This window comes from Salmo trutta, chromosome 20, assembly GCF_901001165.1.
Source record: "Salmo trutta chromosome 20, fSalTru1.1, whole genome shotgun sequence".
In the NCBI taxonomy this organism is placed as follows: domain Eukaryota; kingdom Metazoa; phylum Chordata; class Actinopteri; order Salmoniformes; family Salmonidae; genus Salmo; species Salmo trutta.
The window spans coordinates 43,366,992-43,390,679 of NC_042976.1; the positions used below are offsets into that span (position 1 = coordinate 43,366,992).

A 23,688-nucleotide genomic window follows, 5' to 3' on the forward strand; every position below is an offset into this window, starting at 1 on the left:
AAACATCCCCACAGCATGATGCTGCCACCACCATGCTTCACCGTAGGGATGGTGCCAGGTTTCCTCCAGACGTGACGCTTGGCATTCAGGCCAAAGAGTTCAATCTTGGTTTCATCAGACCAGATAATAGTCCTTTAGGTGCCTTGTGCCAAACTCTAAGTGGGCGGTCATGTGCCTTTTACTGAGGAGTGGATTCCGTCTGGCCACTATACCATAAAAGCCTGATTGGTGAAGTGTTGCAGAGATGGTTGGCATTCTGGAAGGTTCTCTTATTCTCCACAGAGAAAGTCTGGAGCTCTGTCAGTGTGACTATCGAGTTCTTGGTCACCTCCCTGAATAATGCCCTTCTCCCCAGATTGCTCAATTTGGCCAGGCGGCCAGCTCTAGGAAGAGAGTCGGTGGGTCTAAACTTCCTCCATTGAAGAATGTTGGAGGTCACTGTGTTCTTGGGGACCTTAGATGTTGTAGACATTTTTTGGTACCCTTCCCTGGATCTGTGCCTCAACACAATCCTGTCTTGGCGCTCTACGGACAATTCCTTCGACCTCATGGCTTGGATTTCGCTCTGACATGCACTGTCAACTGTGGGACCTCACGTCCGTAGCCATGAAGTACTTTGAAAGGCTGGTAATGATTCACATCAACACCATTATCCCAGAAACCCTAGACCCACTCCAATTTGCATACCGCCCAAACAGATCCACAGATGATTTAATCTCTATTGCACTCCACACTGCCCTTTCCTACCTGGACAAAAGGAACACTTATGTGAGAATGCTATTCATTGACTACAGCTCAGCGTTCAACACCATAGTACCCTCAAAGCTCATCACCAAGCTAAGGATCCTGGGACTAAACACCTCCCTCTACAACTGGATCCTGGACTTCCTGACGGGCCGCCCCCAGGTGGTGAGGGTAGGAAGCAACACATCTGCCACGCTGATACGCAACACTGGAGCCCCCCAGGGGTACGTGCTCAGTCCCCTCCTGTACTCCATGTTCACCCACAACTGCATGGCCAGGCACAACTCCAACACCATTATTAAGTTTGCAGGTGACACAACAGTGGTAGGCCTGATCACCGACAACGACGAGACAGCCTATAGGGAGGAGGTCAGAGACCTGGCCGGGTGGTGCCAAAATAACAACCTATCCCTCAACGTAACCAAGACGAAGGAGATGATTTTGGACTACAGGAAAAGGAGGACCAAGTACGCCCCCATTCTCATCGACGGGGCTGTAGTGGAGCAGGTTGAGAGCTTTAAGTTCCTTGGTGTCCACATCACCAACAAACTAGAATGGTCCAAACACACCCAAGACAGTCGTGAAGAGGACATGACAAAGCCTATTCCCCCTCAGGAAACTAAAAAGATTTGGCATGGGTCCTGAGATCCTCAACAGGTTCTACAGCTGCAACATCAAGAGCATCCTGACTGGTTGTATCACTCTCTGGTACGGCAATTGCTCGGCCTCCGACCGCAAGGCACTACAGAGAGTGCATACGGCCCAGTACATCACTGGGGCTAAGCTGCCTGCCATCCAGGACCTCTACACCAGGCGGTGTCAGAGGAAGGCCCTAAACATTGTCAAAGACCCTAGCCACCCCAGTCATAGACTGTTCTCTCTACTACCGCATGGCAAGCGGTACCGGAGTGCCAAGTCTAGGACAAAAAGGCTTCTCAACAGTTTTTACCCCCAAGCCATAAGACTCCTGAACAGGTAATCAAATGGCTACCCAGACTATTTGCATTGTGTGCCCCCCCAACCCCTCTTTTACGCTGCTGCTACTCTCTGTTTATCATATATGCACAGTCACTTTAACTATACATTCATGTACATCTGTACATACTACCTCAATTGGCCCGACCAACCAGTGCTCTTGCACATTGGCTAACCGGGCTATTTGCATTGCGTCCCGCCACCCACTTCCCGCCAACCCGTCTTTACGCTACTGCTACTCTCTGTTCATCATATATGCATAGTCACTCTAACCATATCTACATGTACAAACTACCTAAATCAGTCTGACTAACCGGTGTCTGTATGCAGCCTTGCTTCTTTTATAGCCTCGCTACTGTTTTTCACTGTCTTTTTACTGTTGTTTTATTTCTTTACTTACCTATTGTTCACCTAATACCTTTTTTGCACTATTGGTTAGAGCCTGTAAGTAAGCATTTCACTGTTGTATTCGGCGCACGTGACAAATAAAGTTTGATTTGATTTATATAGACAGGTGTGTGCCTTTCCAAATCATGTCCAATCAATTGAATTTACCACAGGTGGACTCCAATCAGGTTGTGGGAACATCTCAAGGATAATCCATGGAAACAGGATGCACCTGAGCTCAATTTCGAGTCTCACAGCAAAAGGTCTAAATACTCATGTAAATAAGGTATTTCTGTTTTACATTTTTAATAGATTTGCAAAAAATTCTCAAAACCTGTTTTCACTTTGTCATTATGGGGTATTGTGTGTAGATTTGTAAGTCGCTCAGGATAAGAGCGTCTGCTAAATGACGTAAATGTAAATGTAGATTGATGAGGGGAACAAAAAGTTTATTTTATTGCTTTGGTACTAGTATTCAAAACCTTTCATTGTGTATTTATTTTGTTTGTAGACATCTTTCATCACACAACCATTGATCCAAAATATAAGTTTACTCTGAAATATGATACATTGGTTTAATCACCAAAACACAACATATTTCATTCTTTTCAATTTTGTTATTTTAACAACCAGTTAATCCAATAGCAAAAATGTAAGGTACATGTTTCAAAATTCAAAAGTACAGTAGAATGCTACAGTACTGTAAATTACAGTACATTACATTGTTTTCACATTAGGCAATACAATTGCACTACCCTCTAAAATTGACTGAACATCACATTTCCATAATTTCTATCCCATGTGTGATCAAAGGTGTGATCATTGAAGACATCTTTCACAGTGTAGTCAAATGAAAGAAATTAAAGAGAAAATGTTTAACAGGCACTAGTTTGCATCAAACAAGTCTTGATAATTTGGCCATAGATTCCAAGCCGAATCCAAGCCTGACATACAGTAGGTCTGGATTGAAATCAGTGCATGCCCCATCCATAGCATGAAGGAGGGTGGTACGCTCATGGGGATAGCAATCTTACATCTCCCACCTGTATTGTAATTGTATTTGACAGTATTGTATTACACTTTATGTATTGTAGTGGTACTGTACATGGATAAGATCATAAGAGCATGGCACTAGCAACACCAGAGTTGTAGGTTCGACTCCCACTGGGGTCATGTAGCAAAATGTGTTCGCTGTTGTCACTTTGGATAAAAAAAGTGTCTGCTATGTAAATGTAATATATTACAGTACTACAGTACTGTATTGACCAATCCAATTTTAGTAAAGCAGACCCCCGTCCCCCCCATCAACGAGACCCCAACAACTATATTTTTGCATACATGCTTACTGTATAGGGAAGGGGTATGCATTCAACTGCGAGGTACTGGGCCTGCTGGTTTTCTATTCTACCTGATAATTAATTGCACATACCTGGTGTCCCAGGTCTAACTCAGTCCCTGATTAGAGGGGGACAATGGAAAAAAAGCTGTGGTTGAGTTTGAAGGGTATAGGGGATGAATTTCTTTCTTGTTTTGGACTTTCTGGATTATTTGCGTATTGGTATTGTATTGATATTGTATTACTGCACTGTAGGAGCTAGAAACGGAAAACATTTTGTTGCACCTGCTGTAATATCTGCTAATCTGTGTACACGACTGATTTGATTTGTTACGTACAGTACGTCTCTGATCTTGTCAATATCAGATTCATTTTTTTATTTACTGTGAACTAAAATCATAATAGTCATCATCATCATCATAGTACATTCGAGTATGCACAGTACCAGTCAACAGTTTGGACACACTGTCACATCAGCCTTCGCTTTGGCTCCCCCTCCTGTCCAACTCAGGCGTTCTGCGTACCTGCCTTCTAGCTGCTGCAGAACCTGTAGCTGGCAAATGCCCTTCACTCATCAACCCCGGACTTGTCTGGTCATCATTACACACACCTGGTTCCAATCCCTACTCTATCACTGTATATATATATTCCCTCTGTCATTTGTCTTTGTCGGTCATTGTAAATGCTGCTTGTTTTCCTGAGAGGAATCTCTCCTACTGTTTCCTGAGTACTTTATTGTTTTGCACTTTGGGTTTCGTCCCGCTTTTATATATGGCGCTTTAATAAATTCAGTAGTTCTAAACCTGCGACTGTCTCCTGCCTACTCTACTCTACACTTGCTCATTCAAGGGTTTTTATTTTATTTTCACTATTTTCTACATTGTAGAATAATAGTAAAGACAACAAAACCATGAATTAACACATATGGAATCATGTAGTAACCAAAAAAGTGTTAAACAAATCGAAATATATTTGAGATTCTCTAAAGTGGCCACCCTTTCCCTTGATGACAGCTTTGCACACTCTTGGCATTCTCTCAACCAGCTTCATGAGGTAGTCACCTGGAATGCATTTCATTACACTTGTTAAAAGTACATTTGTGGAAATTCTTTCCTACTTAATGCATTTGAGCCAATCAGTTGTGTTGTGAAAAGGTAGGGGTGGTTTACAGAAAATAGCCCTATTTGGTAAAAGACCAAGTCCATATTGTGGCAAGAATAGCTCAAATAAGCAAAGAGAAACGACAGTCCATCATTACTTTAAGACATGAAGGTCAGTCAATACGGACAATTTCAAGAACTTGAAATTTAAAGTTTCTTCAAGTGCAGTCGCAAAAACCATCAAGCGCTATGATGAAACTGGCTGTCACAAGGACTGCCACAGGAAAGGAAGACCCAGAGTTACTTCTGCTGCAAAGGATAAGTTCATTAGCGTTACCAGCCCCAGAAATTGCAGATCAAATAAATGCTTCACTGAGTTCAAGTAACAGACACATCTCAACATCAACTGTTCAGAGGAGGCTGCATGAATCAGTAGTTGAATTGGTCGAATTGCTGCAAAGAAACCACTACTAAAGGACAACAATAAGAAGAGACTTGCTTGGGCCAAGAAAAACGAGCAATGCACATTAGACCAGTGGAAATATGTCCTTTGGTCTGATTTTTGGTTCTAACCGCCGTGTCTTTGTGGTGAACGGATGATCTCAGCATGTGTGGTTCCCACCGTGAAGCATGGAGGAGGAGATGTGATGGTGTGGGGGTGCTTTGCTGGTAATACTGTCAGTGATTTATTTAGAATTCAAGGCACACTTAACCAGCATGGCTACCACAACATTCTGCAGCGATATGCCATCGCATTTGGTTTATGCTTAGTGGGACTATCATTTGTTTTTCAACAGTACAATGACCCAAGACACATCTCCAAGCTGTGTAAGGGCTATTTGACCATAAAGGAGAGTGATGGAGTGTGAAAAACCATTGAATGAGAAGGTGTGTCCAAACATTTGACTGGTACTGTATATATACTGCTCAAAAAAATAAAGGGAACACTAAAATAACACATCCTAGATCTGAATGAATGAAATAATCTTATTAAATACTTTTTTCTTTACATAGTTGAATGTGCTGACAACAAAATCACACAAAAATAATCAATGGAAATCCAATGTATCAACCCATGGAGGTCTGGATTTGGAGTCACACTCAAAATTAAAGTGGAAAACCACACTACAGGCTGATCCAACTTTGATGTAATGTCCTTAAAACAAGTCAAAATGAGGCTCAGTAGTGTGTGTGGCCTCCACGTGCCTGTATGACCTCCCTACAACGCCTGGGCATGCTCCTGATGAGGTGGCGGATGGTCTCCTGAGGGATCTCCTCCCAGACCTGGACTAAAGCATCCGCCAACTCCTGGACAGTCTGTGGTGCAACGTGGCATTGGTGGATGGAGCGAGACATGATGTCCCAGATGTGCTCAATTTGATTCAGGTCTGGGGAATGGGCGGGCCAGTCCATAGCATCAATGCCTTCCTCTTGCAGGAACTGCTGACACACTCCAGCCACATGAGGTCTAGCATTGTCTTCCATTAGGAGGAACCCAGGGCCAACCACACCAGCATATGGTCTCACAAGGGGTCTGGGGATCTCATCTCGGTACCTAATGGCAGTCAGGCTACCTCTGGCGAGCACATGGAGGGCTGTGCGGCCCCCCAAAGAAATGCCACCCCACACCATGACTGACCCACCGCCAAACCGGTCATGCTGGAGGATGTTGCAGGCAGCAGAACGTTCTCCACGGCGTCTCCAGACTCTGTCACGTCTGTCACGTGCTCAGTGTGAACCTGCTTCATCTGTGAAGAGCACAGGGTGCCAGTGGCGTATTTGCCAATCTTGGTGTTCTCTGGCAAATGCCAAACGTCCTGCACGGTGTTGGGCTGTAAGCACAACCCCCACCTGTGGACGTCGGGCCCTCATACCACCCTCATGGAGTCTGTTTCTGACCGTTTGAGCAGACACATGCACATTTGTGGCCTGCTGGAGGTCATTTTGCAGGGCTCTGGCAGTGCTCCTCCTGCTCCTCCTTGCACAAAGGTGGAGGTAGCGGTCCTGCTGCTGGGTTGTTGCCCTCCTACGGCCTCCTCCACGTCTCCTGATGTACTGGCCTGTCCCCTGGTAGCACCTCCATGCTCTTTACACTACGCTGACAGACACAGCAAACCTTCTTGCCACAGCTCGCATTGATGTGCCATCCTGGATGAGCTGCACTACCTGAGCCACTTGTGTGGGTTGTAGACTCCGTCTCATGCTACCACAAGAGTGAAAGCACCGCCAGCATTCAAAAGTGACCAAAACATCAGCCAGGAAGCATAGGAACTGAGAAGTGGTCTGTGGTCCCCACCTGCAGAACCACTCCTTTATTGGGGGTGTCTTGCTAATTGCCTATAATTTACACCTGTTGTCTATTCCATTTGCACAACAGCATGTGAAATTTATTGTCAATCAGTGTTGCTTCCAGTTTGATTTCACAGAAGTGTGATTGACTTGGAGTTACATTGTGTTGTTTAAGTTCCCTTTATTTTTTTGAGCAGTGAGTATTATACTTTTTTTATGTTTCTACTTTACATACATACATTTCATTATGTAGTTCTCAAAATCTGTAGTAGACAAAAGTTTACATGTAAAATCTATAGGTTTACCAAACGGTTAAGTGATTAACAATTAAAAGCAGTCGGATTAAGTAATAGTAGAATGTATTTTAACAAATGAGAAGACAATCATTTCAAAAGGAATCTGAGCATTGCATTGTGAAAAGCTAGTCCTTTATATGAACATGTATTGCAATGTGAAACATGTATTTGTAGATGAAACACTAAGTTTGGTGGAAAGGTGACAGTATGATTTTGTGTGTTGTACTTAGTCAATTGAAAATGTGCTTAGAGTTTTGAAACAACTGCCTTTTTGAGTATCTGTTTTGAGTGAAAATGTAGCACATAACTTGTGAAAATTGCACCAATTCTAAAAAAAAATGTAATCAAACTGAAATACCTAAATTCATCAATCCATGTGTTGCATAGTTCAACAAAATTATGTTCTTATTAAATACCATTTGTATTTCCTATTACATATATGTATTGCAAATAGTAAGTAGGGAGGCCTACTATTGGTTATGATTTATTATTTTTTTTAACCAGTGTGTTTATTTTGTACAGTTCAAATGTTGTTGAGAAATTAGATGAGTCCCTCACTATAAACATCAAATAATACATTAATACATTACATTATGAATGAGCCACAGGGGGCGTATCGAGGGAAGGAAGTGACAAAACCTATAGAACAGCCCTATAACATGACGAACGAGATAAAACGATTATGTTCGAAACTTACAATAGGCTAAAAGAGGAAACTCGAGAGAGAGAGAGAGAGAGAGAGAGAGAGAGAGAGAGAGGAGCAATTGACAAGCATTCACATGACTTGTGTCGCCTAAGGTGGATATTTCTGTGATAGCGCACCAGTCCAAAGACACAGGTAGGCTTTCACAAACGACGACGTTTTCTAAACTTTTTGATAGTCATTAACTAGAACGATTTGATCTAGCTCCGCTACAGAAATTAAGGTAGGCAAAGCTTATGCTGCTGTAAAATGGGATTTACAAGAAATCGCATGTGGTAGGCTAACTTGACAGACAGTTACCAGTCGAAAAGCATCAGTAATAGATCGATCAATATTATTCATTACTCTGAATATATTGTGTTATTGGATAACGACAGACATAAACAGTTTAATAATAAAATAAATAAAATAATAAATATGTGTATATATATATGCAGTATGATACGCATTTGAAACGCAATATGTGTCACATTTTTATAATAGGTAGGCCTAGGCCCTAGAGTATGCTCTTTTTGAATAGTCTACTTTATCATAAACTATTATGTTACTGCACCTGGACAAAAACTCTACAAGCACCGATCCTTCAATCATTTTTCACAGAAGTGTAATTGATTTGGCTGTTTTCATTTGCTTTCGGCTGTTGGAATTGTTCCTCAGCATGAGTCAATGGAAACAAATTCAACAGCTCCAGATCAAATACCAGGAGCAGGTGGGCTACCTTTATGATGACAACTTCCCTATGGACATACGGCAGGTGCTCTCCAACTATATTGAGAGCCAGGACTGGTGAGTGTGTGTGTGTGTGTGTGTGTGTGTGTGTGTGTGTGAGAGAGAGAGTGTGTGTCTTGGTCTGTGTGTGTCTGTCTGTATGTATGTCTGTGTGTATGTCTGTATGTGTGTTGTGCATGTGTTACTGTACAGTAATATATATAATAGCTATCAAGTTGGGTTTCCAGCGAGCATGTTCAGGAACTAAAACACAGCATGTGGATACCATAATTGGTAACACTTTACTTAAAGGGGCAATAAGGCATTCATAACACCTTTATGAGACCAGCCATGACACCTTAATGAGTGTTGGTGTTTTACTGAATTAACTCATCATGGTAATCCAGCTGTGACTGACATGTAGCCTATTCATGTACTGGGTCGTTCCATGAAATGGGTCACTTTGATATTTTTAGAAGAAATTGTGAATCAATATTGGATTTTAAAAGCCTGTTATATTAAATGAAGTACCCTTTAATATAAACCACATGGACAATTCAATTAATCAGATTTTTAATATGAAAAAAAAAGTATTATGCATTTTGACATGTCCGTCTCTGTTCTCTGTGACCTCTCTGAAGATTTTAACCCAGTTAATCACTAAATGTTTTCACCATCATTGTAAAGTCCTATTTATTTTGTCGCTTTGACGGATTATTATTATTATTTATTTTTGTGATTAGGGATTCATTTGAAGGTAAAAAAAAAAAAAGTTTTAATATGCTGAAACTATTCCTTTTTAAATATTTTTTTTCAAATCATAGTGTTAAGGGAGGTGAGCTGGTTCTACTCTCTTTGGGCATTTTCCGGTGTTTTGTGGTGGAAAACTGAGTGTGTAGAGCTCAACTCTACATACTGTAGAGCTTTTTTTTTTTTAAAGCTTACAGTCAAATTACCAAAGCATCCTCTAGTGGCGTCATGGGTGGAATGTTATCAATATTTTTCATAATTTCATAATTAATAAACATGTATTCTTTTTACTGCCGAAAAAGTGTAATATTGGGATGGAAACTCAAAATGTAATACGTTTTAACTCTATGACATGGTACAGGTGTCTTCTTTTTTTAAAGCCAATTACCAAGTGTGTGAGGTGTATACTTTTGTTTCGAAGTAGATTTGCTTAATACTACCAAGAAACACTATTTGTGACCCTAATTACTGCAGTAATTAATTTCCCCTCCCTGTTACAAGCTTCGATTCCCTCTGTCACAAGAGGATGTATGGCTGATTTAAGATGAAATCGTCAACCCTGTTATGGTCAACCATGTTACGGTCAACCCTATTACCTTATTCTGGTACTTACTAGTCTTTTATTATTTTTTATGGGATAAAATAACAAAAAAAGATGTAGGTGTGCTCATCATGACAGAATGTACAAATTAGGTGAAATAAAATGCTTTTTTCCCACCAAGTTACACTACCCAAACGGGACTCATTTCGTGGAACCACCCTATTGTACTTGTACAAAACAGCAAAAGAAAGCATTTGATGATATGACATGCTGAAAAAGGAGAATGAGTGATTTTCCCCCTTTTCCCTTGTACATTATAACATGATGTGTACAGTATGTTCTACATGCTCTTATTAATAACTTTTTTATTGAGCACTGAAAACTGTTAAATCAGATACAAAGCTAAGACAAAGTGTATGTGTTTTTTCCAGGGATACTGCCGCAAACCATGAGTCCATGGCGACAGTTCTCCTCAGCAATCTCCTGTCTCAGCTGGACAGGCAGTGTTCTCAGGAACAGAACTTCCTACAAAGACACAACTTGAAGTTCATCTACCAGCAGTTACAGGTGCCACAATAACCTCCCTTACAATATCATACACCTAACCTGGTTAAAACCAGACTGAACTCTGCGCTAAATCAGGTCGCCAGGCAACCATATACCCTGCAGATCCAACATTGATAACATTAAACAGTCTCATTTAAGCATTGAGGGGATTTAGTACAACCAACCCACAACTTCCCGTAAATGGGGAGTGGCACTGTGTAGTATGTTATGTCAGTATGTATGTGTGTGTGTGTGCGTATGTGTTCAGTGTGGAAAAGGAAGCGAAAGACGAGAGCTGTTCATTTGTGTGTTTTTGTCACCTTTAGGGATTGGCTTACGGTTTAGTGGCATTCCTCAAACTGAGCATCCTTTCACTTGTGATAAGTGTTGTATGTCATTTTTGTTCCAGACAATTTCACCTCTTACCCTATTCAGGGGAATCCAAATTCTATTATGCTCTCTGAGGTCTCAGGACATTGACTGGCAGTATATTTCGTAGAATCTCTGAGAATTGTACCTGAAAACACCGTAACAGGAACAGGAAATAGCTGTTTGAGGCTGATGGCTGAGGCCGGCGAGGCCATATTTCTGTATAACACAACTGATGTAGGAAAGACACATACCTCATCAGAACCTTGTGGTTTCCAGAACTTCCATTTTGTCTGTGTGTGTATTCGACTGTTTGTTTGTGTGTACAGATGGTGTGATGTTTCTCAGAGGAAGTAGTAGCTCAAACACAAGAGGACACAAGACGTTTGGTTTGGTGTGGCGCTTGGATATGTGCATTTTGTTATTGTTTAGGTGTGCTGTCTATTAAGCACAGATGACAGATGGAAAGTGTCTCTTTCTATGCAATCATTTGTGCTGAGTCTACCTTGAAGGTATACAAGCATTGTTTAGGGTCTATTCTTTTGAACTCAGTCAATTTAGGGAATTCAATGGAAATGCATTTCATGAATTGAATAAACCCTCCTACACTGGTTCATACCTGAATTGCATTTTGTTGTGAGGGATCTGACCCTAACCTTCTATAAAATAAATATGTCACTGAATGAAGAAAACGGTCAACCCACTATGCAAATACATTAGTACTTAGTACTGGAAATAAATATTGCAGTGCTTATGTCGCATCTAAAGCTAGGAAAGGCTGAGTGGTTGGCTCTAAGGGGATTTCTCAGTCTGAGGGAGGATTTGATATACAGTGGGCCGAATGATGCTGCTGAATGCTGCTGAACTGACACTGTTTGTTTGCGATGTAGTCGTCATTGTGATGGTGGTAAAGGGTATCGCGTAGGTTTTCAAGATTGAATCCCCCTTCTGTCTTTCGTTGCACACTCAGATCAGTAGTCACAGACAATGACTGAAAGAGAAATCAGGTTTCACATGTTCACATCAGAACTTTCCCTTGTGTCACAGAGGCCTAGACAGAATCTGTGGAATTTTGTCAAAAACAGACAAAGATGTCAAGATGCACATGGTGTTTGAGACATGTTTTGCACAGAACTGGGTTCAGATCAGACAAAACGCAAACTGAAGGGACAAATTATGGGCAAGTCCATCCATGGTTGTATTCCTTAGGGATCATCATAGCAAACAAGTACTTCTTATTGGGTTTCAGGTAGTACCACCCCATTTCATTCTGTTTTCTTCATCCAGTAAACATGTCCCATGTCTGAAGGCCTTTTTACACTAAATGTCTCCTTGTTTAGACTGCCATAGTACATTACTTTTGGTTTTGTTTTCATACTGAGGCTGTACCTGGTTCAGTCGCATTCTTTCCCACGGAATGATCTATGTTGTTTCTTCACACACCTGATGGCATACTTCCTCTGTGAGGTATGTCGGTGGAGAGGTTGGAGAGAATGTACAGTGTCTGAAAAACACCTTTCAATACTTCCTCATTAGCCAACTTACACTATACATTATAAGGAGAAAGTAGAGCAAACCTAAGCCTCCCTGTTTTACCCACATTCTTTTGTATTTCTGAGAAAGAATCACAGCTGAGAGAGCAAGCTTTCAAAGAGCTCTTAGAAACTCACACAATTCGCACAATTCAGGAGACAGACACTCATACAGGCAAGTCAGTTAAAATGTTGTTGTTTTATTAAATATATTTTGTAAGTATTTCCTGCTTTTATTGACAGGGATACCCATTAAATGAAGAGGGAGATAGATTGTGGGCATAATGTTAAGACGTGCGCTGGGACCAGGATTCGTATGTCAAAAGGTGTAGACAGAAAGGGAGGGGGGGGGGAGGGGGGGTGTAGGCTGGACCAGGACTCGAACTCAGATCCTGCAACTGTCAACCTAACTCATTAACAATTTCACAGAGATTCGAATCGCTTGGCAAGGTCTCTAGGTGTTTGACATGTCCATGCCTTCCTTTACATGTATACATGTGTCTGTGGGTTCATATGTCCATGTTCTTTTTCAGACTAAATGCAAAGCCAGCCCTCTGCTGATGGCCGGGGTCATTTCTTCTTGCCTCAGAGAGGAGCGCCGTATCATCTCCACAGCCAGCATTCAGGAACAGGTGAGTCTCTTTGACTCTGTTACGTCATCAGGAAAGTCCCTTGTGTTCCTTCTTATCCTATTATATCTTCTTCCTCGAAACACCTGGAAAGACAGAGGCAGTAACAGTGTGTGTGTGTGGGTGGGTGGGTGGGTGGGTGGGTTGTCACATGTGTTTCTGCATATGTGTGTGTGGTTTACTTCACCTCATCATCTTGATAGGGCCCATTGGAGAAGTCAATGCAGAATTCGGTGGCCTTCGAGAGACAGAAGAACATGGACAACAGGGTGGCGGTGATCAGGAGTAGTGTGCAGATGATGGACCAGGCAGTGAAATACCTAGAAGACATGCAAGACGACTTTGACTTCCGCTATAAAACTCTCCAGTCTCGAGGTCAGCCATACACCCAATCTGAAATCCAATTCCAGCCCATACCCTTATGGACTCTGAGATGATTTTACAGCTGTCGTATAATTTACATTTTAGTCATTTAGCAGACACTCTTATCCAGAGCGACTTACAGTAGTGAATGCATACATTTCATACATTTTTTTTTTTTTTTTTTTTTTCTGTGCTGGCCCCCCGTGGGAAACGAACCCACAACCTTGGTGTTGCAAACACCATGCTCTACCAACTGCGCTACAGGGAAGGCTATAATATTGGATAGCTGTAAGTAAAATGGCAATAGCTGCACCTTGCCCTCTGATGGCCTGATGTGGTGAAATTATTGATTAACTATGGGCAACACTTGACTTAAACCACAGAGTTTTTAAACCCAGAGGCCCAACATCGCAATACTTCCAGGAACGCTTGCGAAGCAGACTCGGCAGACCAGGCAAGACAGTTAAGAACAAATTCTTATTTTACAATGATGTCCTACTCCGGGCAAACCCTCCCATAATCCGGAAAACTCTGGGCCAATTGTGTGCCGCCCTATGGGACTCCCGATCACGGCCGGTTGTGATACAGCCCGGGATCGAACCAGGGTCTGTAGTGACACCTCTAACACTGAGATGCAGTGCCTTAGACCGCTGCCCCACTCGGGTATGGGGTTTAGCAAGTCAATAGAAGTGAAAAAAAGTGTAAATTCTAAATGCAAAACCTAGATTTACGCCAATGTCTTAATTAGCTGAAACCTTGTTAAAACCTCTTATGGCTAGGGGGCAGTATTTTCACGGCCGGATAAAAAACGTACCCGATTTAATCTGATTATTACTCCTGCCCAGAAACTAGAATATGCATGTAATTATTAGCTTTGGATAGAAAACACTCCAAAGTTTCTAAAACTGTTTGAATGGTGTCTGTGAGTATAACAGAACTCATTTGGCAGGCCAAAACCTGAGAAGATTCCAAACAGGAAGCGCCCTCTCTGACCATTTCTTGCCCTCCTTGATCATCTCTATCAAATACAGGGGATCTCTGCTGTTACGTGACACTTCCTACTGCTCCCATGGGCTCTCAGAAGGCGGCAAAAAGCTGAATGACGTAATTCCAAGCCCTGGCTGAAAAGCTTTAGCGCATTTGCTAAGTGGTCTATCAGCGGACAATGGGACTCATGCTCGTGCACGAGACGACCCCATGTTTTTATTCTATCGTCTTTGAACGGATACAACGACCCCCGGTCGGAATATTATCGCTTTTTTACAAGAAAATTGATTTTAAACAGCGGTTGACATGCTTTGAAGTACGGTAATGGAATATTTAGAATTTTTTTGTCACAATGCATGCATGTAACCCTTCTTTACCATTCGGATAGTGTCTTGAACGCACAAACAAAACGCCGCTGTTTGGATATAACTATGGATTATTTGGGACCAAACCAACATTTGTTATTAAAGTAGAAGTCCTGGGAGTGCATTCTGATGAAGAACACCAAAGGTAATCAAACTTTTCTAATAGTAAATCGGAGTTTGGTGAAGGCTGAACTTGCTGGGTGTCTAAATAGCTAGCCCTGTGATGCCGGGCTATCTACTGAGAATATTGCAAAATGTGCTTTCACCGAAAAGCTATTTTAAAATCGGACATATCGAGTGCATAGAGGAGTTCTGTATCTATAATTCTTAAAATAATTGTTATGTTTTTTGTGAACGTTTATCGTGAGTAATTTAGTCAATTCACCGGAAGTTTGCAGGGGGTATGCTAGTTCTGAACGTCACATGCTAATGTAAAAAAGCTGGTTTTTGATATAAATATGAACTTGATTGAACAAAACATGCATGCATTGTATAACATAATGTCCTAGGGTTGTCATCTGATGAAGATCATCAAAGGTTAGTGCTGCATTTAGCTGTGGTTTTGTTTTTTGTGACATTATATGCTAGCTTGAAAAATGGGTGTCTGATTATTTCTGGCTGGGTACTCTGCTGACATAATCTAATGTTTTGCTTTCGCTGTAAAGCCTTTTTGAAATCGGACAGTGTGGTTAGATAAAGGAGAGTCTTGTCTTTAAAATGGTGTAAAATAGTCATATGTTTGAAAAATTGAAGTTTTCGGATTTTAGAGGAGTTTGTATTTCGCGCCACACCCATCATTGGATATTGGAGCAGGTGTTCCGCTAGCGGAACGTCTAGATGTAAGAGGTTAACCACATCATATTGCATTATACCTGCAGGGTTTAAGCAAAGATACTACAAACTAAGATATCCAGAAACTGCCTCTCCAATAAAAACCCTCAATCACGCTTGTAGTTGATGTCATGGCAATGTTGGCTAGCTAAGCTGATGCGCAGAAACGTCATCGGGTCTAATGGTTGTCTCGAGCCAAACTGCGGATGTGCAGGCCGTCTAATCAAAGGCATTCCTTTGATATGAAGTTGTTTTTGATGAAAATGAAAACGTGTCAGTTTGTCACTTTATAATGCATTGTAAGACTTGTCATAAGCATGTATGACCCCCTTTTAATGTCTATTCTTATCATCTCATTATGATCCTGACTGAATGACAACCATAGGTTTTAAGGGGGCAATAAAAAAAAGAAGTTTTATTTCACCAAATTGTAACGTTCTGTCATGATAAGCACATGTTCAACTTAAAGGTCCAATGCAGCCATTTTTATCTTAATATCAAATAATTTCTGGGTAATAGTGATTGTGTTCAGTTAAAATGCTTCTTAGCAAGAGCAATTTCTCAAGAACGAATTTTGCTAGGACCTTCTGGAAGTGGTCTGAGTGGGGAGGGGAAAACGGAAAACTAGCTTTTATTGGCAGAGAGGTTTGGAATGCTCTTTCTTGTTGGTATATTAACCAATTTACCGACTGGTGATGTCACCAGGCAGGCCAAAACTCCGTCCCACCAAAACGGGCTGAAATTTCAGGCGGTCTTTTCAAACAGCTCAAACAATCATAATTATTCCAAACTCATAGTGTGGAAATACATTTAAAACACAGGTAAATATCGTTTTTGATTGCACTGGACTTTTAATTAAAAACATGTTTTCCCATTTCAAGAGGTTAAATACAAAAATTACAATAGTAAGTGGTAACAGAGTTGACCATAACAGGGTTGACAATTTAATCTTAAATCAGCCATAAATCCCTATGTGATAGGGGGATGGAAGCTTGATGTGTGCAACAGGGAGAGGCAATTGATAGAAGCTTCACAATAATTGTTTTTATTGTTAAAATATTTATAGCCTGTCTATCTATGAGGGTTGACGTGTTATGCTCGACCCACTCAGTTTTCCACCACAAAACACAAGAAAATGGCCAAAAAGAGTCGAACCAGCTCACCTGCTTTTACGCTATGATTTGAATATCAGATATCCAATCTTTCTTTTGAGAAAAACATTTTAAAAGGAATAGTTTCACCATATTAAAACTAGAGTTTAGTTCACATAACAGGGTTGACCTTAAAATCAGGTACAGGTTTGTTTTTAAATGAATCACTAATCACATTAAATAAATACAAATCGCCAAAAATGACTTTGTCGAAGCAACAAAATAACTAAGACTTTACAATAATGGTGAAAACTTTTGGGATTAAAGGGGTTAAAATCTTCTGAGAAGTCACAGAAAGTGGACTTATTTAGCAAGTCTATATTCAAATAAAAAATGGGATTTATTGAATTGTCCATGTGGTCTATTAAAGGGCACCACATTTAGCTCAGTTGGTAGAGCATGGTGTTTGCAACACATGGTGTTTGCAACGCCAGGGTTGTGGGTTCAATACCCACGGGGGGCCAGTACGGGAAAACAATTTTTTATGAAATGTAAGTCGCTCTGGATAAGAGCGTCTGCTAAATGACTAAAATGTACATTTAATATAACATGCTTTTAACATCCAATAGTGGTGCACAATTTCTACTTACAATTTCAAAGTGATGCAAATGGGACTCATTTCATGGAACGACCCATGTACCAATCCCAGATTGCGGCATTAAAGTGGTGCAAAGAAGTGCAACACTTTTATTCAATGTAACTTACATCAATAGTACATGGGTTCCCACTATGTTTTATCCTCTGTCATGCTGGATGTATTTTTGTCCCTTAGATCCAGTGGACAGGAACACAGAGGTAATGAAACAGGAAGTGACCCGACTGCAGGAGATGCTCAACAACCTGGACTTTAAGAGGAAGGTGTGGGAACACTACATACATTAGATAAACCAGCAATCAACTATGGCTGTTACTATAGGCCTAAGCTTTGTGTTTAGCGTGTAAACAGTTGAACATCATCGATGCCTTATCTTTGAGTAATATGCATTTATTTGAATTGGGGCCACCGTTTCTGTCATGCAGTTGCATTTTAGTCTATACAATTCTATATGAATATTTACTATATAGATACAATGGTTAAAAAGAAAACATGGCCTCCTGGGTGGTGCAGTGGTGCAGTGCCTTAGATCACTGCAGCTGTGCCACCAGAGACTCTGGGTTTGAGCCCAGGCTCTGTCACAGCTGGTTGCGACCGGGAGGCCCACGGGGCGGTGCACAATTGGCCTAGCGTCGTCTGGGTTAGGGAGGGTTTGGCCGGCAGGGATATCCTTGTCTCATGTGCACTAGTGACTCCTGTGGTGGGCTGGGTGCAGTGCACGCTGACCAGGTTGCTAGGTGTACAGTGTTTCCTCTGACACATTGGTGTGGCTGGCTTCTGGGTTGGATGTGTGCTGTGTTAAGAAGCAGTGTGGCTTGGTTGGGTTGTGTTTCAGAGGATGCATGGCTCTTGACCTTTGCCTCTCCTGAGTCTGTGTGGGAGTTGTAGCGATAAGACAAGACAGTAACTACTAACAATTGGATACCATGAAAAAGGGGGCTAATTTTTATTTTTTTTAATACATTTTTGGGGGCTGCAAAGTGTGGAGAGCATTGTTGCATCCAGCACGATATTGCTAGTTAGATTTTCGTCTGACACTGCAAGACAGCTGAGTGAGTTTAGATATTGAAGTCGTGAGGATATTTATTGAATTCGCTTCGGGGACTATTCAACAAAACACACGTTTATGTATAATATTATAATATATGGCATTTAACAGACACTTTTATTCAATGTAACTTACATAAATAGCACATGGGTTCCCAACCTTGGCACCAATGTTTTGTGGGGGGGGGGGCGTGGGAACTTCCTTGATTTGAGGGGTAAAAAAAACTATACAAATGTTTTAGTTTATTTTTTACAATTCGTGATTGATTATACCAATCAAAAGGAAGATGCAACTCTGATGCAAAGGGGAATTTCTTTGGTTTTTCTCTATGACATTCAGAAAATGAGCTACGACCTAAAGTCGAGTAGTCAAAGAAATTAGACTTTGCTTGGAAAGAAATCGCATATGATGTGTGACTCTGTCGCTATCAATTAATCCAATCACTTTCTGTAAAAGAGAATATAGACAGTATAACTACATTGAGGGTTCATATAAATGATCCTAATAAAACATATTTGGTAGCGGAATTGCATTTGGGGAAATCAGGTCTAGACTATTTTCCCTATCCATTATTGATGGGATTATCATTAAATATCCTTCCTAAAAGATGTCATGAGTTAAACCACATATAATTGCAGGAAATTAACTTAAAAAACAAACATTTTCCAAAGTAAATCATATTGGGGGAATCAGACCCACAACCCTGGCATTGCTAGGATCCTGCGCTTACCAACTGAGCTACACAGGACCAGCAGTGAGATGTTGTTATTGTTCCCCCATAGGAGAACCTATCTAAGATGAGTGATGTGATAAAAGAGATTGATGCTCTGATAGTCTCCCAGCTGAACCCAGAGCTGATGGAGTGGAAACGCAGGCAGCAGATCAACTGTATAGGTGGCCCACTGCTCACTGGACTGGACCAGCTCCAGAACTGGTAATGCAACCAAGCATGCTTACACACATACACACACACACATACATTACTCAATCTTATAACTATATCCCAAAATAATGTGGGATTTTAGGTCAACCTCAATTCATGCACACCCCCTGTCACCCTCTCTCTCTCCCAGGTTCACTCTGACAGCCCAAAGTCTGTTCCAGATGAAGCGTCAGCTGGACAAACTGGGGGAGCTTATATTAAAGGTGACGTATGAGAGCGACCCCATCCCGCTGCAGAGACCGCAGATGGAGGAGCAGGTCAAATACCTCATCTACCACCTCATCAAAAGGTACTAACCTCAACAAAGCCGAACACCTACTCTAACCAAGTGCATGAAATATCCATATCACAAAGTGATTTTCCAAAGAACTGGAAGCATAGGGAAGCATGAGTGGGAAGTAATGGGAAGTCTAGATAACATGGAAATGAACTTGTGACTGTTATGTTGCCGCCATCCAAATCTAGGTGGCATACACAACTGCTATTATGCTATTGTAGTTCTCTTGTAGGCCATCGTTGTGTCATCCTTTGTACAATGTCCACAGCTCCTTTGTGGTGGAGAAGCAGCCATGTATGCCAACCCACCCCCAGAAACCTCTCATCATCAAGACCGGGGTGCAGTTCACCACCAAAGTCAGGTACTGTATGTGTATTAACCTCTCTTGGGGAGGTGGGACGCTAGCGCCAAATTCAAAACCACAAAATGTCATAATTCAAAGTTCTCAAACATACGACTATTTTACACCATTTTAAAGATACACATCTCCTTAATGTAACCACATTGTCCGATTTCGAAAAGTCTTTACGGCGAAAGCATAAAGTTAGATTATGTTAGGACAGTTCCAACACAAGAAAAAACACACGGCGAATTTCCTAGCACTAACCTTTGACGATCTTCATCAGATGACACTCCTAGGACATCATGTTACACAATACATGCATTTTTTGTTTGATCAGGTTCATATTTATATCCAAAAACAGCATTATACATTGCCGCGTGATGTTCAGAAAATATTTTGGAGTCATCTAAAATCATAAATAGCATTAGAAATATTCACTTACCTTTGATTATCTTCATCACAAGGCACTTCCAGGTCCACAATAAATGTTGTTTTGTTCGATAAAGTCCATAATTTATGTCCAAATATCTCCTTGTTGTTTGCGCGTTCAGTAAGCTACTCCAAATGTAGGAAGCGTGGCCAAAATGTCACGACGAAAAGTTTAAAAAAAGTTATATTTACGTTCGTTGAAACATGTCAAACGTTGTATAGCATCAATCTTTAGGGCCTTTTTAACTTAGAACTTCAATAATATTCCAACCGGATGATTCCAATGTCTTGAAAAACGTTTTTGAACACAGCTACCTCCTCACGTGAAGGTGCGCCAATGAACTCATGTTTTTCACTGAGTCACCAACTCCCTGGCCTTCTTGTTCGCTCTCTGTTCACTGCAAAAGCCTGAAACAAGGTTCTAAAGACTGTTGACATCTAGTGGAAGCCTTAGGAAGTGCAAAATGAACCCTAAGTCACTGTGTGTTAGATAGGCAAAGACTTGAATAGACTACCAGCATCAGATTTCCCACTTCCTGGTAGTATTTTTCTCAGGTTTTTGCCCGCCATATGAGTTCTGTTATACTCACAGACATCATTCAACCAGTTTTAGAAACTTCAGAGTGTTTTCTATCCAAATCTACTAATAACATGCATATTCTAGTTCCTGGGCCCGAGTAGTAGGCCGTTTAATTTGGGTACATTTTTCATTAGGCCATGAAAATACTGCTCCCTACCCAAGAGAGGTTAAGATGTAACACAACTCAATACATGGTGCTTATCAATCCATTGTGTGTGTGTGTTCATCTTAAATATACACTCACCAGAGAGTTTATTAGTACCGGGTCTAGTATTTTGCCTCCAGAACAGCCTTCATTCTTCGGGGAATTTTACAATGTTCAGAAACGTTCCACAAGGATGTTGGTCCATGCTGACGTGATGACATCATGCCGTTGCTGCAAATTGGACGGCCGTACATTCATGTTGCGAACAGCCGGTTCCAACTCATTCCAGATATGTTCTATTGGGTTGAGGTCTGGGGACTGCGCAAGCCACTCAAGTAAACTGAACTCGCTGTCATGTTCCAGGCAATGTTTTTCCACTCCTGAATTGTCCAGTGTTGGTGATCGCGTGCCCACTGGAGCCGCTTCCTTTTGTTTTTAGCTGATAGGAGTGAACCTGGTGTGGTCATCTGCTGCAACAGCCTATCCGTGACAAGGACCAACGAGTTGTGCGTTCCAAGATGCCGTTCTGCACACCACTGTTGTACTGCACCGTTATCTGTCTCTTTGTGGCCAGCCTGTTAGCTTGCATGATTCTTGCGATTCTCCTTCAATCTCTCTCACCAACAAGCTGTTTTCGCCTACAGGACTGCGGCTGACTGGATGTTTTTTGTTTGTCACAACATTATCGGTAAACCCTAGACACCGTTGTGTGTGAAAAGCCCAGGATGGCAGCCATTTCAAATCAAATTTTATCGGTCACATACACGTGATTAGCAGATGTTATTGCGGGTGTAGCAAAATGCTTGTGGTTCTAGCTCCGACAGTGCAGTAATGTCTAAATTACACAACATATACCGAATACACACAAATCTAAGTAGGAATGAATTAAGACTATATACATATGGACGAGCGATGTCAGCGGAACGGACTAGGATACAGTAGAATAGTATAGAAAACAGTATATACATATGAGATGAGTAATGCAAGATATGTAAACATTATTAAGTGATTAAGATACCGTAGAATTGTATAGAATACAGTATATACATAAGAGATGAGTAATGCAAGATATGTAAACATTATTAAGTGACTAAGATACCGTAGAATTGTATAGAATACAGTATATACATAAGAGATGAGTAATGCCAGATATGTAAATATTATTAAAGTCACTAGTGTTCCATTCCTTAAAGTGGCCAGTGATTCCGAGTCTATGCCTATAGCCAGCAGCCTCTAATGTGCTAGTGATGGGTGTTTAACAGTCTGATGGCCTTGAGATAGAAGCTCTTTTTCAGTCTATCGGTCCCAGCTTTGATGCACCTGTACTGACCTCTCCTTCTGGATGATAGCGGGGTGAACAGTCAGTGGCTTGGGTGGTTGATGTCCTTGATGATCTTTTTGGCCATCCTGTGACATCGGGTGCTGTAGGTTTCCTGGAGGGTGGGTAGTTTGCCCCCGGTAATGCGTTGGGCAGACCGCACCCCTCTCTGGAGAGCCTTGCAGTTGCGGGCGGAGCGGTTGCCGTACCAGGCAGTGATACAGCCCGACAGGATGCTTTCAATTGTGCATCTGTAAAAATGTGTCAGGGTTTTAGGTGACAAGCAAAATTTCTTTAGCCTCCTGAGGTTGAAGAGACTCTGTTGCACCTTCTTCACCTCACTGTCTGTGTGGGTGGTCCATTTCAGTTTGTCAGTGATGTGTATGCCGGGGAACTTTAAGCTTTCCACCTTCTCCACTGATGTCGATGTCGATTGTTTACGTTGTGTGAGAGGTTGTTTCCCAGGCACCACACTCCCAGAGCCCTCCCTGTAGGCTGTCTCGTCATCGTTGGTAATCAAGCCTACTACTGTTGTGTCGTCTGCAAACTTGATGATTGAGTTGGAGACGTGCTTGACCACACAATCATGGGTGAACAGGGAGTACAGGAGGGGGCTGTGCACTAACCCTTGTGGGGCCCCAGTGTTGAGGATCAGCAGAGTGGAGGTGATGTTTCCTACCTTCACCACCTGGGGGCGGCCCGTCAGGAACTCCAGGACCCAGTTACACAGGGAGGGGTTCAGACCCAGGGCCTCGAGCTTAATGATGAGCTTGGAGGGTACTATGGTGTTGAATGCTGAGTAATAGTCAATATAATATTACAGGTGTTTATTGTAAAGGACCACAGGAGGAGGCAGGTAGCTGGGTTTCAGGGGCAGGCAGAAGGTCATACACAGGCGGTCCAAAAAGACAACAGTACAGGCAGGGAAAAGGCTAGTAACGTCATCCGGGAGATCAGGCAATAGGTAGGTAACAGGAAATCCGATAGGCTAAAGTATAGGCAGGGAATAGGCAAAAGGCGTCGTTAGTGAGGCAGGCAAAAACTATCATACACGGGAGGAGTAAATGACGGGATAACCAGAGCTCCGAATAGAAGTGTGTCACAAAACAAACAATACCTCACAATGATGGGGTGTAAAGAACTGAAGTAAATAGTGTGTGATAATGACATACAGGTGTGTGATCAGAATTCAGGTGATTGGGATCTGGAGAGCGAGCTGCGTTCAGGGGATCTATGTGTTGGAGAGTGTAAGCTGGAAAGTGGTTCGGAAAGTGAGCTGCGTTCAGGGGATCTATGTGTTTGAGAGTGTAAGCTGGAAAGTGAGCTGCGTTCAGGGGATCTACGTGTTTGAGAGTGTGAGTTGGAAGCAGACGTTACAGGTATTCCTCTTGTCCAGATGGGATAGGGC

At 41.7% G+C, this 23,688-nt stretch overlaps 1 protein-coding gene across 3 annotated transcripts in view; it reads left to right on the forward strand.

Annotated features, from left to right (window-relative positions):
* Positions 1–7,744: 7,744 nt before the first annotated feature.
* Positions 7,745–23,688, forward strand: part of stat4 (signal transducer and activator of transcription 4) — a 33,964-nt gene continuing 18,020 nt past the window's right edge. For 2 of the 3 annotated variants that reach the window (XM_029703420.1, XM_029703421.1), the window contains exons 1-9: positions 7,746–7,965; positions 8,488–8,616; positions 10,261–10,396; positions 12,810–12,908; positions 13,109–13,280; positions 17,375–17,460; positions 19,028–19,179; positions 19,319–19,477; positions 19,734–19,826. In XM_029703420.1, the coding sequence (XP_029559280.1) occupies positions 8,489–8,616; positions 10,261–10,396; positions 12,810–12,908; positions 13,109–13,280; positions 17,375–17,460; positions 19,028–19,179; positions 19,319–19,477; positions 19,734–19,826 (1,025 nt within the window). In that variant the 5' untranslated portion in view covers positions 7,746–7,965; position 8,488. Of the gene's footprint in view, positions 7,966–8,487; positions 8,617–10,260; positions 10,397–12,809; positions 12,909–13,108; positions 13,281–17,374; positions 17,461–19,027; positions 19,180–19,318; positions 19,478–19,733; positions 19,827–23,688 lie in introns of all 3 variants that reach the window. The other variant, XM_029703422.1, reaches the window with a different exon arrangement.